Source organism: Candoia aspera, chromosome 5 (genome assembly GCF_035149785.1).
Source record: "Candoia aspera isolate rCanAsp1 chromosome 5, rCanAsp1.hap2, whole genome shotgun sequence".
Classification (NCBI taxonomy): Eukaryota; Metazoa; Chordata; class Lepidosauria; order Squamata; family Boidae; genus Candoia; species Candoia aspera.
Window position 1 is genome coordinate 11,227,555 of NC_086157.1, and position 20,451 is coordinate 11,248,005.

General features: G+C 41.5%; 1 protein-coding gene across 1 annotated transcript in view; it reads left to right on the plus strand.

Moving 5' to 3' along the window:
* Nucleotides 1-17,977, plus strand: part of FGFRL1 (fibroblast growth factor receptor like 1) — a 180,084-nt gene extending 162,107 nt beyond the window's left edge. The window contains exons 4-7 of the mRNA XM_063304587.1: nucleotides 1,602-1,682; nucleotides 11,945-12,229; nucleotides 14,340-14,693; nucleotides 17,157-17,977. Of these exons, the coding sequence (XP_063160657.1) occupies nucleotides 1,602-1,682; nucleotides 11,945-12,229; nucleotides 14,340-14,693; nucleotides 17,157-17,566 (1,130 nt within the window). The 3' untranslated portion in view covers nucleotides 17,567-17,977. The remainder of the gene's footprint in view (nucleotides 1-1,601; nucleotides 1,683-11,944; nucleotides 12,230-14,339; nucleotides 14,694-17,156) is intronic.
* The last annotated feature ends 2,474 nt before the right edge of the window (nucleotides 17,978-20,451 follow it).

Consider the following 20,451-nt stretch of genomic DNA (forward strand, 5'->3'; position numbering starts at 1 on the left):
GGATAAGTTTTAATATCAACTTTACTTTGTAGCTCATAAGAGAGATTTGGGGGGGGGAAAGGGCCCCATTTCTTGGCTATACTAACATCTATGCATTGTTTACTTGGTGACCATATATATTTATTTTGTACTGTTCAATTGTTTTTAATTATTTTAACTGTTTTATGGTTTTTATGATTGTAAGCTGCCCAGAGTCACTTGTTGAGATGGGCGGCTATAGAAATCAAATAAATAAATAAACAAGCAAGCAGGCCCCAGCCAGGACAGTGAGACAAAGCTCTTGCACAACTTGAAGAGTATTTCAAAAGAAGAAGGAAAACCATCTGCTTGCATTCTAGAAACCAAGTTTTCAGAAGGAACTTAGCATTTGAACAGAGAACATCAGTGCGGCCAGGAAACCACACTTCTGGAGTTACCTATAGGAAGAAATATCAGTCCTGTGCCAGGTTGGATGGAGACTCCTCTTCATCAAACACTCAAGACAAGGAATACAGTGGTCTTTTTTGGTACTAGATTTTTCAGTGGTCCGTTTCAGAACATAATTTAGAAATGTGGTTAATTTGGAACCAGGAGGGGAAAGAGGTACGGAATAGGAAAGCAAAACTTAATGTATGGGTCTCTTGTTGTTTCCTTTAGGGAGCTCAAGACGGTAGAATCCGTTCCCCATTTTATTTTAGCAAGTAGCTCTCTGAAACTCTGTGAAGTAGATTAGGCAAGGGTGGGCTTGAGATTACCTGAATTTGGGCCTCTCTTTGCAGTCCAGCCATACATCTGCGGTCCCACCCTGGTGTTGTACTTATCCGTCATTCCTTAAGTGACATTCATTACTAATGCTTCATTTCCCTTCGTTGCTCTGCTGCAATGGTTCCATTTTGACCCATCCTTAACCCAAATAAGCAAACATCTGTAAAGTGGCAATATTTGTTTCAAAATAAACAACTTTTTCAATTCCTTGACTTTTTTTTTAAAGTGGAGAAGTATGACTGATTCCCAGAAGTTTCTATTACCTTTTCTGCTGTAATTTTGATTTATGCCATCGTTTGTAAGGAGTGTAAAACAGTTCCATCTTCTCCCTGGGAACACGAAGCCACAAACATAAACAAAAGGGCTTCAGTTTGCTATTAATGGAAGCATTAATTAATCTCCCATCATGTTAGAAGCCAGCTGAAAAATAAAAAACAAAAATAAAACAGGAAATAAACTGCACAGGCAAGGAACATATTAACTCTGTTGGAATGGAATAAAATATGTTCTTATTACTGGCCCCAAACACTACTTTACGAAGTTTTAAAAACTAATATATCTTCCTTCCTCCCTCCCCTCGGCATCCTCCCCTTTCTCCCTCCCTCCTTTCCTTCCCCTTCCTTCCTTCCTTCTTTCCCCTCCCCTCCCCTCCCTCCCTTTCTTTCCACCTCCCCTCCCCTCCCCTCCCCTCCCTCCCTCCCTTCCTTTCCATCCCTTTCCTTCCTTCCTTCCTCCCTCCCTCCCCCCTCTCTCTCCACGGCTTCCCTTCCTTCCTTCCTTCCTTCCTTCCTTCCTTCCTTCCTTCCTTCCTTCCTTCCTTCCTTCCTTCCTTCCTTCCTTCCTTCCTTCTTTTTCAGATGATGCCAGCTCAGGAAGGGAGAGTTCGGGACCTGAAAATCCTAACAGTGAATCAGAAGATCATTCTGGGAAGCTCTGGGGTAAGCATGGATGTTTTGCCTTTTACCAGCTCTGCCACTGTTGAGCATGAAAGAGCCCGATGAACTGGGATTTTGCCTGTGCCGGGATGAGGACCCACCAGCCCATGGGCTGAGTTCAGCCTGCCTGTCACCTCCTTGCAGATGACTTCCCATGTCCTTCCTTCTGTGGTGCTTTCCCAGAGATGGAGGGAAGCTAGCTGAATTCCTTGCATCCTTAGGTAGTTGCTCTGTCTGTTACTGTGAGGGAAAGACTGTGTGCTAGGTATGCCGTATATCTTCTGCTGTATCTGTATTGATGTATTTCACATTCTCAATGCAGAAGTTTGGCATTCTTGGGATACCTTCATCTTCCTGAGTCAGAGCAACTGTATTTTTGTGGCATTTTAACACCAGTTTGCCTCTGTTCCTGTATGTGTGAGAATGCCTGCTTAAGAAGCTTGAACTAAACAAACCATTGGCTGCGCAGGGCAGTGACCAGATATGTGCAAAGAAATCTGGGGCATTCATGAAACAGGAAGATTGACTGAATTTCTCCACAGACTCTCTCTGCTGCTGAAGACTGAGAAGCCATACTCAAAGTGAACTTCCTCAAGTTTCTTTTGCATATACCTTGCGTGCTTTTCAGCAAACCTTCAGAACAGCAATTTTAAGTTAAACCATGGGTTTCATGAAACCAAGAATTGTGTGAATTGTTTGGTGGGCATAGCAGTAATAGTGTAGATAAGCACCAAAATTATTTTGTTGCTCAAAGAAGTAAAAATGCGCAATACTACCTCTTCTTTTCAGCGTGTTACCTTCCTTTAGTCTGAACGGCTCCCTTAATGCAGGAAATTAATGGCTCATTATCGAATCCATGTGGCATGCTTTGTTAATGTGCTGCATCCTTTTTATAGCCTAGCCTTCTTGGCTTCTCATGAGGTTAACCTTCTAAAATGAACTGAGCTGTTACATCATGTCTCTTGTAGCTACTTAAGCGGACTACAGTACATCTTTTATTCTTGTTAACTAATTAAGCCAGTCATCTATGAATCGGCTCACTAATCAGAGATTATGGGTCCCACCAGGCTATGGTGGTGATTGATTTATGTATCTCCTGCCAGTGATGGTTCCTACAAATGAAGAAGAGAGTCCTGATTCCTTCAGACCTTCACTGTCCCTAGTGTGTCCTTCCTGCATAACTGGGGATCTCAGTCTAAGACTTCACTCTGTCATTTTAGACAACAGGATTGTGTCTGAATCTGGTGCAAGGAAACTGGTGTTTAGTCCATCTCTTATGGGACCTCCAAAAAAAAATCCAACTAAAGGAGGTTTTTGATTGAGAAGTAATCCAGAGTGGATGAGACTTTTAAAAATCCCTATTCTCTCTCTGCTTCTGAAGCTGTCTAGTATAACCGGCAGACATGCACATAAACACATTCACATTCCCTGCTTAAAATGATATTTTTCTTATAAAATATTTCAAGTCCAGAAGTAAAATGACCAACATTCAATCAGAACGCAACTGCAGTCTCCTTCTGTCTATATTTAAACTGAATCTTCCCATGCTTGTAGACACCAAAATGGGGCATTTACCCAGAAGAAAGAAGGAGCACCAGATTCATTTGAGTTTTTCTGATGTTCCAAAAGAATTTATGGAAAAAAATTAAGGGAAACCCCAAAACACTTTCGTAATGTAGGAATTCTCAAACATGATGGTGTTGCAGCACCCCAAAATAATAAATAAAGTTGGGTGAGCCATTCCCCATGAAGGAAAAAAATGACGCCATTGGAGGTCGGGTAGGGCAAGGAATTGAATATGGCCACTTACTTTTAATGGTTAAATTCTAATCTGCGTATCACCAGGGCTTCTCAAATTTTGTGGGTCAGAAACTGCCCCTTGCCCACTTTGCTTGCAGAAGCCCAAGCAGATTGTTTTTTTTAAAAGCAACTGTGACCACATGACCAAAGCTCCACCTCTTTTTATGTGCGTTGCAGTGAGCAAAGTTAGCACACGCTCCCTTGGCTGCCTTACATTTTTCCAAGCCTTGGTATAAGGCACAGTTGATATTACTTACGTAAGCTGTCTATATTCACAAAGCAAGCTCCTGAGGACATGTAAGGGAACTCCTCAGCCAAGAACCAACAGAGGTGCTTTGTACCAGAGTCCCTCTTAATTTTCAGATGATCTGGCAAAGCTTTAATAGAAGGCATAAATGGAGGAACAGGCATTTGCTGAAAACAGACCCCCTCCCCTGCAAATGCTTTTCTTTCTTTCTTTCTCTTCCTTTCTTCCTTTCTTCCTTTCTTCCTTTCTTCCTTTCTTCCTTCCTTTCTTCCTTCCTTCCTTCCTTCCTTCCTTCCTTCCCTCCCTCCCTCCCTCCCTCCCTCCTTCCCTGTGCTTTCTTTCCCCTCATTTCTTACCTCCTTTTTTATTATTAAGAGAGAGAGATTTCACAACTGTTTAAGTGGAGATCTGGTTTCAGTGTATCACACCAAAGAATGGAGACCAGCTTTCAATGGTAATCGCTTAGCCTATTTCAAAGAGAGAAAGAAAGGAAAGAAGGCAGCTTCAGAGGTATAGCTTTACCTCCTGATTCTTATGTGTCAGTGAGAGAGACAATGACTAAACTAAGTGCTTGAGAGAGAAAGGAAGACAGAGGGAGCTCAGAGGGCACTGCTGAACTATGCTTCTTCTCACAGGAGCAAGAAAAGCTTGTGTTCCGTTCTTATGGAGCAAAAGGAAACCTGAGACCTTTTATATCCATTCAGAAGTAGGAGTCGGCTTGCTTGCTTGCGTTCCAGCCTACCAAAAGGTCTGTGTGGGACGCACATAAATGGATGATTAACTTAATTTAGTCTCACAGGAGCCTGACATGGTAGGATAGCACTGAGAGTTTTTGAGAAGGCACACATCTACAGTATCTCACAGACTTTCAAAAATTTGCGATGAAATTTTTCAAATTGGGTTTTCCCAGTTCAAATCCAACACTCCATGTGTGCTGTAGACCACTTTTGCTGAAGATCACTACATTCAGATGTAGTAGTAAATTCTCCTTTGAGAGAATTTACTACTTCATTTTCTTGTGACTTCATAGACATGGACATATAGTTTTCTTGGCAACAGTACAGAAATGTTTTGCCATCGCCTTCTACCAAGATGTCTTTTCCAGTTTCTAGTCTAGTTTATTGTCTTCGGATTTGTTGGTCTCTTGTCCAAGCATTACCAAGATTTTCCCCCACTTGGCATTACATTAGCAGCAAGGTTGATTACAGGCTACCAGCTGCCGAGGCAATGGGTTAATAATAAGGGAGATGGATGATATACTGGGAGCAGAAAATTAAGGGGCTCTTAATGTTCTTGTGCTAACCGTATTTATTCTTATAGATTCATTTCTGAATGGATTATGATTATGTGGGTTGTGATTCTGGAGTAATGATTATGTGAAAATTATAGTCATTTTATATGAAAGGAAAGTAGCATTAGAAATTATTGTGTAGGATGCAGACTGGCTAGTTATGACGAAGGCATGGTCAAGTTAGTGAGATAGGGCTTTCTCAGAGGCTGTACCAAAATTTTGGATTATCTTGCCCAATGACGTCAGGTGAGTTTTTACCTGTTGAAGATGTCATTGTTGCTGGCTTTGGGCTAGCTAACTTGTTTCCTGACCAGTAATTAGATCTGAAGAATATGATTCATTGGTTTACCTGTCCTGGGATCTAATTACCTTAATTTCAGTAAGATGCTAAATTTAGTATGTGTCTATTTTAAGGATGGGAATACATGCCTTTTTATATGAGTAAAGAAATAACTACAATATAAATAAATGCTTTTGATTAATCTTCATGCTAAACAGTGTCACAGACACATGTTAAGTCTTAATAGTGGGGCAAGCAGTCTGTCTGCTTCAGAAATTCCCTTTGGCATGAAGCTCATTTTGTTCAACTTTGGATGTTAAATGGGATAGCAGATTCTTTCACAGGAAATCAACAGGGATCAGTTGTGAGTGTAAAACAAGTGAGGCTGTTCATGGAATCTGATTGCCAGTTCTTTTCCTGACATCATTTTCTGCAGATTTTTGAGGTCATCCATATAGGATGCTTCAAAAATGGGGCCTGCCTGAAGATGTGTGGACTTCAACTCTTAGAATTCTCCAGCTGGCAATGCTGGCTGGGGGATTCTAGGAGTTGAAGGCCACACATCTTAAAGTTGCCAAGTTTGAGAAACACTGCTTTAGAAGCTCCTCTTGACTGTCTCCCTGTGGTTATATCCTTTATAATTCAGCAATCTTAATTGCAGTCTTCTAATAAGATTATTTAATGTAGACTGGATTTTTACTTTTGTAAATGCACGTGCTGCAAATCTGGGTGCTGGTATTCAGAGGTCACATGAGCTGGCAAATTGATGGACGCTGAAACACTGCAGGGTTCTGACAAACCGTCTTGGAGTGGAGTGTTTCTGCTGCCTCCCCTTTCAAGATCATCAGGGGAAGACCTACCCTTTTGCACACCAATCCCTATAGAAAGAGGTAGGATGTCACACTTGTCGCTCCAGCTGTCCACTAAGTTGTTCATTAGGTTACACATGAAAGCCCCTGAGCAAAGAGCAAAGCATTTCTGTGCAAAGCATAAGAAGAGATTGAAATAAAATCTCCTGATGTGGCTGACACCCAGAATGTTGGGGTGGGGTGGAGATGGGGCATTTGTTCTCGCTTGGGCTCAAAGCGTTTCTGGGTGCACGCTATAACAGAGGGAGACGTTGAGCTGGATTCCCCCTTGAATGCATCTGAAATATGAGGTCAGTGTGTGAGAAGATTGGGATGAGCTGATCAGGAGGGGAATGGGGGTGAGCTAAGAGTAAAAGTCTCTGCTTTAAAACCGACTCACACAGTGAGAGGTACATGTATCCTTTCCCACTTCCACATTGTTTCTGGGGAAGGAGCATCAGTCTTACACAGTTATCTGAGGGCCAAGATAGGCCAAATCTGCCAACCCATTGCTTGCAAATGCTCTGAATGCAATCACCCATTTGCAGACGGTATTTGCCAGGCCACTCTATCTAGGAAAAACTCAGCAGCTGTCATGAGTGCCGTTGAGCTAAAGTCATCAGCGCAATGGCACACATGACAATGGCAAGGAAATAGGTGAAGGGGTACAAGATAAGTGGCCATCAACCCACAACGACTAACGGCCAACAAACAATAGCTAAACGGATCACGGAGCACACCCAAGCCATCAGCGGCAATACAACGGGGATCGCCCAGCTGAAAGCAATCAGCAGAGGAATGGGAAACCTGATGATGGGCGATCCCGGAAACCCTCACCCACCGGCAGGGCAACGTATTGGACAAAGGGGGGTGACGTGACCGTGAGCAAGGGGGCGCTGACCGGCGCGGGGTATTTAAACCCCGCACCGGCGCGCTCCTGTCACTCTCAGCTTTTTTCTACCAACGCTGTACCTGCCCTGCAAATAAACCAGAGCCTGATCCGCGAACCAGTGTCTGAGTGTTATTCAGAGGTAGGCAGCGCATGACATAAAGCTGAGAGTCATAAACTCAGCCTCGCCGAGCCCCACCGGACGACAACGAGCCGCGGGAGGAGTAGACGGCGAGAAGACCAGCAAGATGAGGCCGGAGCGGCGCGGGCAAGGAGGGCGAGCCGCGCGGCAAGAGACAGAGGAGGACCGACCAAGGCCAGAGGCACCGCGGACTCCCGGAGCCATGGACGCCCACCCCACCCGACCCGAGCCTCAGCTCCAACCCCAAGGGGAGATGGCGCTGATGACTTTAGCTCAACGGCACTCATGACAGCAGCCCTCTGAGCCCTTTGCACTGTCAATCATTGCATTAATTCCAAAATAATTTATTCATCTATTTATTCCAAGCATTTCAGCCCATTTTGCTGAAAAACACTGCTTGGGAGATAGACAATACAGAGATACTTCACTGCATCTCAGTTATTAAAGGTAATAAACTGAGACTTCGGACCATTACAGTTTCTTGCATTATCTTGGATAGTTTCCTTAAGGGGGGCTTAAAAGGAAGAAGTCTTCTGAGGCACCTCTTCAGGAGTTTTACAGTTGTTCTCAGTTGTGTTGGCTAACATGCATAGATGCATAGGAGTAATTAACTGACATCAATATAAGTATTGTCCAGGTGAGCAAATTGCACGGTGTAGTTACTTGGGGATTTTTTTTTCTTTTGGTTCATTCAATTGTGTCCAATTCTCGGAGACTGCCTGGACAAGTCCCTGAAGTTTTCTTGGCAAGTTCTTCAGAAGTGGTTTGCCATTGCCTCCTTCCTAGAGGAATATTAGCAGATAAATCTAGGTCTTCAAGCTTGAATTGAAGGTTAGGTTTTCTAACAAAACATATAGGATTGCTGAAGTGTATAGATGTAATATGGAAGACTAAATTGTTTAGAATGTGATGAAAGTTCCCTGCTTTTCTATAACTTTAAGATATCATATCCATGCAGGCTATAGCTTGAAGATATATCTGTGCATGAGAAAGTAACCTCCTAAAATTTAATTTGCTTGGTTCAAGTTATATTCAAAACTAAGTTTCATTTGGTAACTATTTCAGTTAATTATTATCATTGGATACATAAAGCATTGTTCTAAATTGGCAGACATATCTGCCCTTTGTAATTGTAAGCAGTAGTGACAAATGCAAGTTGCATTTATTTTACATGTTAATTTCCTTCTGACCTTTCTACTTTTAGCTCCAACTCCTACCTTTATAGCAACTTGCACAGGTGTTGAAAAGGCTCTTAGGCTATCAAAGCATATACTGTAATAAATATGTAACTTTTAAAGGTCAAAATAATTACACAGTACAGGTTTCAAAAGCAAATTCAATAGTTGCTTCAGTTCAAACTCCTTGACTAGTGGTGATTCTTGTCTACCGTTTCTTTTGAGATCTAGGACAGGGCCTAAAGATAGTTCTGCATTTCTTTTTCTCCTCCAAATCTTAGACCCCTCCATTAATTCCATCTTTTTTCATCCAGAAGAATTGCTCTTATCTGGCCCATCACAGCTGTCAGACAGTGGGGCTGAGATGAGGCTGCTGCTCTTGAACCTGATGAAAACAGCCATCACCATATAGTTGACACCTTAACTCCAGCATATCAAACCATCTCTCTTAATGGCCTCCTGCAGATCAGTTCCAACATCACAATCTGAGATGATCCTCCATCATCACAATCTGTGGTGCCACTTAGGGAAAATAGCTTCTACAAGTACCACAGTGAGATAACATGGCCCGCCATGCTGAAAGATGATGATAGGTTTAATAAATCCAATACAGATGGATTTCCCTTGTTTTCTTCAAAATAATCCAAGCCATCTCAGCTCAGTGAACAGGCTAGAAACCTGACAGAACAAGATCATAAGGGTTGCTTGGAAGACTGGAGACACAGATGGCCTTACTGTTAAATGAATGAAACAGTCACTCCAGCTAACAGATGCTGAGAAGTGGAAAGTGGTAGAACACTGGACCAACATGGGCTAATCTTCTGTCCGCTGCATTGAATAAAAATTATTCTTTGCCTCCAAAATAGGAAGAATTTAAATTTGGCCCTCTTGAGAAAGAAAATCTAGGATCTACTGAATACCATTTGCTTCCCTACCATCCTTTGGACAGAAATAGATGATAGATGTAGGCACCTTCTGCAAGGATAAAGCTTGCCAAATTTCATATCTAAGAGACTGGAATCTTCTGAAGCTTTTTTAAAAAAAATGTTCCCTAATCCTGGTTATTGCTCGTAGATCTTATAGGGCTGTCATTTGGTAAGAAACCTGCCAAGTTACAGGAAAGATACAGCAGTTTTGGAATAAGGCACATTTTTTTTTCATTTGATTGGATCTGTGAAACACATTGACCTTCTGAACTGGAGAGTTGATCTGTATTGTTGGATTGGATGTCTACAGATTGATGGCCCAGAAATTGCTTTTTTCTGATTCAGCTTGAACGTCTGAATCAAGTTAATTTATGAATCAGATCAACAATTCAAAGCAATGACTTGAGTCAGGTTGTACTTTATTCATTGAGGCCTAAGCTAATTGCCTAGTACTTGGTCTTCTTGAACAGAATGTCTGTTGTTAAAGGATCACTCTATGTCTGTCTACTCAGAAAAAGGGCCTGTTGTGTTCAAGAATGATCATTGTGTTCATGTGAGGCTAAATGCATATAAAAGATGGCAGAACTCATAGAGTGTACTCAAGGAGGTCTACAGGGATGGACAATGATGTCACATAAATGCCACAACTTGCCTACTTGCATCAGACATTGTGATGCAGGTACATAATCATGGCTTTTACCTGATGATGTCACTGTGACTCATCTTGGTGACACTGCAGTTTCCCACAGATGCCACAGATCTCAGGGGAACCTATTTCCAAATATATACAATTTCTCTCTAAATCGCTTAATACCTTTTGGGAATATTTCCAATGAGTGAATATTTTTTGTCACATGTACTCACACATTTAATGTCTATTCATTCATTCATTCATTCATTCATTCATTCATTCATTCATTATTTTTTTTTAACAAAACAATATTTAGCCTTAAAGAAAAAGATAATTTTAAAAAAAAATTAAAAGTACAAACTAAAAATGCCAACTAGGGAGGAAAAGAAAAAAAATACCTATCTTATATTTTATGCTTATCGATAGCCACTGGTTTACCAATAAATTCATTTCTATAATATGAACAATAGAAGATAAGATTGTAAGATATCATTGAATCTCTGCCATAGTAACACATATGGCTGCATTCTTTGATTAGTAGAAAATAATTGCCTTTTCTAAAACAGATAGATCACACATTTCCGACAACCGTTCCTTGACATCTGGAATAATATCACTTTTCCGATTTCTTAATACAATTCTTTTAGCCAACCCCCATGCTCAATAAAACTACAATTTCTGATAAACAGTCAAACTCCAAAGCTTGGTATATAATTCAACAATAGATTAACACCTTTAACATTTAGAGATTTTCCTGTAAAGCTGCTTATATACATTAATACACCATCCCAAAAAGATACATATCATATAGATCAGTGAGCCCTCAAAATTCTACACTTCCAGCATAAAAAAATCTGCTGTCCATCCTTTCAAATATGTTGTTTCTTTGGGGAGTCCAATATATGCCTAAATACAATTTTGGATGAATCAACCTTAATCTCAAATCTGTAGATAACATTTTAATATTTTTAACCCATACATTTAATATCCCCAATATACCTTTATTTAAGCTGTGTTCATTTATAGGTACAATGAAGCAAATTATTTATGTCCATTTTCTTGTAGAATTTAGAAATATAGGTATCGACCAAGAACCACTGTATTTACAAATATTTGTGTAAGCCTTGTGTTTTGTTTTGTTTTAAAATCACATTCCTTTAATGTTTCAACGTTATAGCTATTCGATGCTGGTTTTAAAGTCAGCAAGTAAAGAAATGTTGGCAATGGACATTTTTATTTTATTTCCTTAGAGTGAAACTACTGAAGACAGAACTGTTCAGCTGCATGTTAAAACTTCATTTCATCTATTTTAATAAAGCTGGGCCTGCATGGCGTTTTCATCAAGTTAAGCCCAATTAATATTATTGAACTTTTTAAATTCATATAAAGATAATTTATTTCAGCATGGATATTAAACAGCAGTTTATTCAAAAGGTGCAACTACATTTAAGCAAAAGATCTAGATTTCTCCCTTCCCTAAAAGGAATTGGGTGAAGTTGGGCCATAATTTTTTGAAGGAAATTTGTAATAAGGAGGAAATCATAGTACACCACCACAACAACAACACAGCAGAAGATACGAGGCAGTGTTTGGTGTAACCTTCTGTTTTTTCTATTAGAAGAAAGGGGTTTGTGTATGTGTGTACTGTGTGATGTATATTCAGCTATAATAGAAAGATGTTGGCTTTGTATTCTAAAACTCTGTCCCATGTTATACAGTAGGCAAATGGCTGGTATTTATTTATTTTCTATCCCGCCTTTATCATTTTTATAAATAACTCAAGGTGGCAAACATACCTAATACTCCCTCCTCCTCCTATTTTCCCCACAACAACAACCCTGCGAGGTGAGTTGGGCAGAGCAAGAGGGACTGGGCCAAGGTCACCCAGCTGGCTTCCATGCCTAAGGTGGGACTAGAACTCTCAGTCTCCTGGTTTCTAGCCTGTTGCCTTAAGGACTAGACAAAACTTCACTATTAGATTTTCTGCTTACGGCATATTTCTTAGTGAATCTTTTCCCCAATGCCCTCCTTGACAGCTCGACCAAGATTTACTCAGCCTGCTAAGATGAGGCAACGTGTGATAGCCCGTCCGGTGGGGAGTTCAATCCGCCTGAAATGCGTTGCCAGTGGGAACCCACGGCCAGACATCAGCTGGCTGAAAGACAGCAAGCCTCTCACGTCGCAGGAGATTGGCGAGAACAAAAGGAAGAGATGGACGCTAAATTTGAAGAACCTGAAGCCCGAGGACAGTGGGAAATACACCTGTCGTGTTTTCAACAGAATGGGGGAAATCAACGCCACCTACAAAGTTGAAGTGATCCGTAAGTATTGAACAACAGCTGAGCAAGAAAGGGTTTTGCCCAACAGGCTGACAAAACCTCTGGTCCTGGACATATTTGTCTGGCATCAAGACTCATACCATTTTATCTGCAGGGGAGGGGAGCTGCTTCTGAGGAAACATGTTGAGGGATCAGAAGTCAACCTGAACCAATGATTTTAAACTCTGCCCAACTCTGAGATGTAAATAGCATAGTGGATACTGCGTGATATGAAAAGGTGGGCAAGCTTTGTAGAAACAGCTGTCTCTTGGGCCAGAATTACAATATAACAGATATCAAAGCCTTTGCTTTCTGATCAGGTATGCCTGTGGAAAGAGGGTCAACAATTGATAAGATAAGAGGCAGCATACATGCTTAATCAATAATGTACAAAATGGGAAGAAGGTTGGAACGAAATAGGCTCATTTAAAACATTTGTCAGAGGGCCCTCAACTGGCTGCAATTCAACAGAAAAAAAACATGCGAAAGATTTGAATGATCCAGCCAAGACACACAAGGAACTTGGAGTGACTTAGAACCTCAACAGCCTTCACAGTTGATTGGTCAGTTTCAGTTGTGTCTCTGCAGCAGGAGAGCAGGACCTATTATGGCTGCTCAGTCCTGAGCAGGGGTGTGTGTGGGGAGAGGGTGAAAAAAAAGTCTAGAGGTCAGCTGGGACCATGTGACAAAGCACCACCTCTGTTCTTTACAGGTGCCATAAGTGGCATGTGCAGTGCTTGTAACAAAGAAGCAGGACTGCCATTTTGGCATTTTTTAAATCCCCCTGCAGGCATTCCTGATCTGTGCTTAAGTAACTGCTACCTTGCCCCCCCCTGCCCCCCCAGTCCAGTCTAAGTCAAGAGGGATGTGCTGGGTTCCCAGAACTGCACTGGCTAAGCTGGGGAGGAAAAAAAAACTTTCTACGCACAAGCCAATATCCAATCAGAGTACTTGAAACAGCCCGTTAATGATAACTTTTTCAGTTACATAAAAATGTGAATGAAAAGCACATGTGGAGGAATCCTGTTGAGAGTAGATGATACAAGCCTGTCAGACATCTGGGACTGATAAAGATACAGCTGTGTGGAGCAGTAAAAACATGTGTTTACATTAAAACCAGGAGCAGAAATAGGGAAATGAATCAAGTCTCAGCTTCACGTATGATGTAGCATTTTCCTTTCATCAAAACCAGGCAGTGTTTGTAACAGTTCTGCTCTTGCGATTTCTCTTGGTTCTCATCAAGATAAAGAAAAATAGCATCTTTTTGTTAACCTTTGCGAAACGGGCATAAATTGCCAGATTTTGGCTATTAAAAAGAACTGACAGGTTATTACAAACAACAACTTCCAGAGGGATACATAAGAGATTTATTCTCAAATGTTCTGGCTATTCTGTCTGAGCTCCTGGGCTGTTGTCTGGCTCCTCTGCCTGTCAAAATGTGGCTCTTTCCAGCTTTAATCCTCACAATTTCCACGACCATTCTGATGCAATTGGCAGGCTCACATCTTACAATCTGCATTCTTTGCTAGAATGGCCCTGCAATCCTTGTTAAATTGGTACATCTTTTTTAGCTTTCATTTCAAAGATCAGCAAAGCTATGGTCCATGAGGGAATTGTCCTACCAGATACAGGATATAGGAAATGGAACCACTTTTGCCAGCAAAATATAAATCCAACTTGAATTTGCCATCATTATTGCTGTGAAGTAGGAGTCAGTGGGACCTTTTCAGACTAATGTATTTTTATTAAGAGGCCTAAACTTTTGTGAAGCACAGCAACCTTCATCAGATGCATGGAGTTGTTAAACTGATGGGACAGGGGGAGGGAAGAGAGGTTGGTTATACAGATGCTGGTTAACATTTGTAATGTGTTAAAAAGCCACTGAGCGATACTAGCTTCTAATTTAGAAAGGACTGAATTAATTCAATCAATTAATTGATGGATTGATTACAGTTCCTACAGAAGGTTAACAAACTTTGTGGATTCTTCTGAAACTTAATTTCTGGATGGATCTGATTTCTTTAGCACTGAGAGAAGGACTAAATGCTCCCTCACATGGCAGGTTTAGACAACCCATAAGGAAGAGAAAGTGATTGCTGGTACTTGTTTCTAGAGAGAACACGATCCAAGCCAATTCTTACTGGAACACACCCTGTGAACACAACCGTAGACTACGGAGGAACAACCTCATTCCAGTGTAAGGTGAGGAGTGATGTGAAACCTGTGATCCAGTGGCTCAAGAGAGTGGAGTATGGCACAGAGAACAGATACAATTCCACCATTGATGTCGGCGGGCAGAAGTTTGTAGTACTGCCCACCGGGGACGTTTGGTCTCGTCCTGATGGCTCCTATCTGAACAAACTTATGATCACGCGAGCCAAGGAAGAGGATGCTGGCATGTACATCTGCCTAGGTGCAAACACTATGGGATACAGCTTCCGAAGTGCATTTCTCACCGTGTTGCCAGGTGAGATGTTCGTTTCAATCTATTAACCATTCAGTCTTTCTTCGATGTGTTTATTTGTTAATTTCGTTTTCCTAACTTTATGGCCATGGCCTTTGTAACTGGATTTTGTGCTCTGAGCCTGTATCACCCGTATCCAATCAACTTCACTCAAACTAACACTGGCTAACATTTCCACTAGCTAACGTGGAGAACAACAGTTTTCAGGTACCACAATTATTCCGAAAGATGCTTCTTACAAAAAACTTAGACTGGAAAATGGAAGGTAATTATTCGTCTTCTGCAGAACAGAAATTAGAAACTCATCAACATTTGCGGTGAGCAGATCAAGCTAAATCTGGTCCATGTCAGCATCTACTTGTGGTGCAGCTTAAAAAGGGAACTATGTATGGGTTGGCATGCCCAGTCATTATCAGTTTTGCATGCAACTTTTTAAAATATATGCTTAAATAGCTGTCTGAAATGTATGCCTTTTTGCATTTGAAATACACACATTTTAAAACTAATTTCAAGCTAAAATTTGCAGACTTTGTACTTTAATTGCCTTGGGCTTCAATCCCCGTATTGGCCCCAGAGATTAATATCTGTCTGGATTTCTTTGACATCCCTAGTATTTCACCCTTCAGTAGACTACAGTTTGGTCTAGTGGTTAAGGCAACAGGCTAGAAACTGGGAGACGGTGAGTTCTAGTCCTGCCTTGGGCACAAAGCCAGCTGGGTGACCTTGGGCCAGTCACTTTCTCTCAGCTCTAGGAAGGAGGCAATGGCAAACCACTTTGGAAAAACCTTGCCAAGAAAACTGCAGGGATGTGTCCAGACAGTCACTGAAAATCGGACACGATTGAACAGGTTAAAAAAAAGTTTACAGTAGAAATAATGGAACGGAACGGAATAGCATATCTTAGTGCCTTAAAACACAAAATTGCCAGAAATGGAAGAGTAAGTGAGAGAAGTTAAGGCCTTGCTTATTTTCTTATGCCATTCTCTTATGTCTCTTAGTTGGCTTTTTGTCTCCCGCATTTCAATTTTGTTTCCGGTAACAGGAATCTGTGATAATAAAGCAGCCCTCCTAAATTTCAGAACTTAAAAGCATTACTGTAAAAATGGCTCTTGTTAGTGGAACAGATCTGATCCTAGATCTGTCCCATGAGCTTGGTATGTGAAAACAAAGGCATTGCTTTTATTCAAAACCTGGAAAAAGCAATGTTTAGGAGTGGAAATTAAGTTTGTTGTCCTCAAAATTGTTTAGCCTTCTACCCAGACCAAAGAAGGTCATTTGGAAGGTTTTAGCAATGGATGCTCCATTACAGTGACCACCAGGAGGCACCACATGACCAGTTCATCCTTACTGGGACTCCTCAGAGGTGGGTAGCCAGATGTTCTTCTGTGGGGTTCAAACCTCTACCAGAAATTGAACTCATGAACCTTCACACTTCAAGTGACTATATACGGTGCATCAGCTTTAGGAGCTATCAATATCCTTGGATCAATTCTTGGCAAAGGGTTTGAACCTCTGGCTACCCACCTGTGGGGACACTGCATAAATATAGAGAAATTTCCCTCCCCTCCAAGAAGTTCATGTAAAACCCCATACATGGGGGCATGACATATGAGCGGAAGGGAAGATGGATTGTATATACAAACCTGGTAACATTGGATTCTGCTTCTGCTCTGACTGGAGGCAAAGGCTCTAGGGACGAACTACACATTATATGCAAGCACCTGCCACTGACCTTGAACAATCACATCTTTTGGTGAAAAGAAGCTTGAAGATGGATTGTTTGGACCAAAGAAGAGAAGCATACTTAACTCTCTTTTCCTCACCTCTTCCTTGCTCTCAGTAACTCAACCAGATGGTTTTCCTCCGTAGGATTCCAAAGGCATAGTTGTGACATGCAAAACTTTTGGAATACCCTTGAGTGTATTTAGTGATGAGAACTGTAAGGCAAAGAAAGGGGTAAGGGCACCTCCCTTCTCAACCCCAAAGCAGAAAATCACTATTGTAGATTTAGTACCCCTGTCTGCATGTAAGAGGGAGCATGTTTGGTTCTGACTTTGAAACAAAACTCTCTGAACCCAGGCAGTTTCTCTTGAGTTCAGAACACATGAAACAGCCCTTTGTGTGTGAAACCTTTTGCACATCCTGGGGTCTCCACAACCTCCCCAGAACCTTTGGCAGTTTTGTCTGCACAATCTGGCCATGACAAAAACCTGGTGACACATCTAAGCTGAGTTGCTGTCCTGCATAATGAGATCACATAATTCTATTTCAGCTGTCTGGCTTCTCAGTCCTTCTTCCAAGTTCTTCAGTTCCATTTCAGTGTCTGATTTGAAATGGTTGAAAGAAATATGTCAAATAATTCAGGGTAGTGGATGCCAAACCCAGCTTGCTGTTCTGAAATTTCCTGACCTGGTTCTAATTCCTCTCCTCTTTTTTTTCCTTTTTTTTGTTCTTTATGTCATGCAGATCCCAAGCCCCCCAGCCACCCGATGGCTCCTTCTTCTGCCAGCAGTCTACCATGGCCCGTGATCATTGGAATCCCGGCTGGAGCTGTTTTCATCTTTGGGACAATCGTCCTCTGGCTTTGCCAAGCCAAGAAGAAGCCATGTTCGCCTCCAGCTGCAACTCCAGGACATAGGACCCAGCCACGGGACCGGGTCTGCACGGCCCAGGTCTCCGATAAAGACTGTTTGTCTTCCATAAACTATGAGGAATATGTAGCCCAGCAGCAGCACTTGCTGACCCAAGGGCCAGTCCTGGCTCCAAACACAGCTTCCAAAATGTATCCAAAGATTTATACAGACATCCACACTCACACCCATTCACACGTGGAAGGCAAAGTACACCAGCACCAGCACATTCATTACCCATGTTAAAAGGCCACCATTTTCGAATGTTGTGATACCGCATCCAGATCGCTTTGCATCAGCTTAGACTGCCAGGGTGTGGGAAGATAATCCATCCCGACCCAGCCCAACAAACCAGTAATTTGGAGAGGAATGTGGTGTCAGGGTGTGTGGTTACTGTGACCAGGAGTAATGAAGGAATTCCCAAATGGCAAAGACGCTCCTTTAGAAGCCAGTTCATCTGGTTGTCACCCCAAGAGGAAGAGGGGGGAAACTGCCTCTGATCCCTGCTCAGGTGCAAGGCCAAGAGGGTTCATCCCAACCCCGTCTCCTTCTGAGGGACTCAAAGCAAGCAGCACAATGCCAAAGTGCCAGCGAAAAGGGGAGCATTTGAGTGGCCTTACAGAGAAGATGGATGGATGGATGGATGGATGGATGGGTGGGTGGGTGGGTTTGTGGGGGTGCGTGCGTGTGCGTAGGTGCGTTTCAAGTTGTGAAGCAGAGAAATGCTGCCTTATAGTTAGCAATAACCAAGCTCTTCAAGACTCTCTCATTAGAGAGCCTTCCTGCAAACCTTGGAAGGGCTTAGCTTCCCTTTTCCCCGGCTGCCCCCGAAACAAAGAACAATGTACAGCTCACTTTTATATTTATATTTAATTATGATAATGATGAAAAGAATTGGAACTCCTGATTTTTTTAGAATCTAGTGTCAGGGATGTCGGGGGGTGGTGGTCACAAAAGTCAAGATAGTGGCCAAGATGGTGGCCTTGAAAAGGGTGGGGCTTTGATTGTCTGCTTAAGGCCACCATCTTAATTTTTTTACACACACACCCCCGCGTCACCCCTGCCTAGTATGCTTCCCTTCTCTGAGGTGTAAACCTCATCTTCAGATTTTCATGGATTATAGCAGAAAACCTCTTCATGACAGCACAAATCAGCTGAAGTGTTTGAAAGCAAAAGAATATCATCTGTCTTCAGGGAAGAATGAATTTCCTTAATAGGCACTTGCAGATCCAGAGAAAGATGAGAGAGGAAATCCAGCTTGCTAATTCATGCATATTTCATTTAAATTCTAAGGGGAGAAATGGGCAAAAATGGACCGTATTAAAATGGAGTAAAGGTAAATTCAGTAAAAAAAAAAGAACCTAAACTTTAAAAAATTCTATATAGAGTTTAAGCAAAAGTCGTGTATATTTAATTTATTTTGTAAAATGTATATTTTCTTCAAAAGTAAGCATATCTATCCATAACTTTGATCATGATTTTTTCCCCAGGTTGCTGTCAATAGCAGGCTCTAAAATATGCGGAAAGTAATTCGTAACAGGGCTTTATTTAGCATCTCAAATGTCCTGTTTGCGGCCATAATTATAATGGGGTCTGTGACGTCGGCATCCTTAGGGTGGTGAACCAACTTGTGACATTTTGATGCAAGCTCCACCCCTTATATATTTGCATGCATTATTGTGAGACAAGTACAAAAAGGGGGAGCTTGCTTCATGACGTCACAGTACCTAGTTTATCATTTTGAGATCATCAGGATTAGAAATGGGCACCTGTAGATTATTTCTCATCATTTCTTAGGCTACCATGGTCCAAAGGAAAATTTGTCCAACACAACTTGGTGGGGTTGTTGCTGCTGTTGTGTTGTTCAAAGAAGCCATTGTTTGTTTTCTAGTGTGATAAACAAGCAAGCAGGGCTCTGTCACTGTAACAAGAGGGGCCTTTAAATAAAATAGCCTTATGGTTGCATATGGCAGAACCAGACATAAATGAGAATTGCAGAGGTAATGTAATAACCGATGCCTAAGGATTTCACTCATGAGATTGCAGCTATTAAATATTCCACAGAGATTAAGAATACTACTACAGATTACTACTTTCTTCACAGTCTATTACTACTCTGCTTGGGAAAGCTAAATTTTATGGTGATGCCTAAAGAATGCATCTTCCATTAAACTGAATACTGCTGTGCTACAGGATTCCTAGAAGATCCCCTCTTCCCTGATAGATATGCAGGGAGGCAAAACAGCCATCCAATTCTCATCTTTTCAAAGTAGCACTTAGGCTGCCTTTTTCCAGGATTTCAGCAGTGTTTTATTGCTGGGGAAATGCGATTTCCTCCAGATGGAATTTCAGTCAGAGTCTGCTTCTAAGTGAATTTCCCAGAGTCCTTTGCAGACCCATACCTGGAGAGCTTTACTCATTGGCTTGCCAATGAATAAGTGGCCAAGTCACCCTGACCATTCACCTCCTGCAGCAGAGGAACAAGGCAGTGGGTTAGGGGCTATGACTGAAATGTACCATTATATTTTGCATACACACATCCTGAAAGTCTTTGAAATGCTGTTAGGGTGGACTCCCAGTGAAATTTAAAGTAAAAGTTAATGGACAAAGCGCAGCTTTTCTTGCTCTGTTAATCAGTTTATAGGTTTAGAAAGCACCAAAGTACATGGAAGAACAGAGGTGAATCCAGATGGTAATAGCAAGGTCAGAAATACAAGAATAAATGAGCATTGAATTGTAGGTGTTCAGAGCAATCCACAAAAACTAATTAAAGTAACAACTATGCAATTTTTGTTAGCTTATACGGAACCCTGATGAAGGTGTGATTGATTGAATAAGTAAATAAATTTTATTCACACACTGCCTTATCAAGTCTTCATGCCTAAAGTGATTGCCTGAGTTAACAATGGTGGCTTGAATAATCAGCCTCTTCTGAATTACTGCTGAACTTTTTCCGGACAGTAATTTGTGGACATTTTTCCACTTTTCTTAGTTCTAAGGATAGTCTAAATTGGAACCTCAGTCCAATAGCACTGACCAAAGCATTTTGAACAAAAATCAACCATTCTACTTTGAAAGGGAGAAGATCCAGTGAAATCCAGTGGGACCTCCAAGCGGCTGTTGGGTTGCTA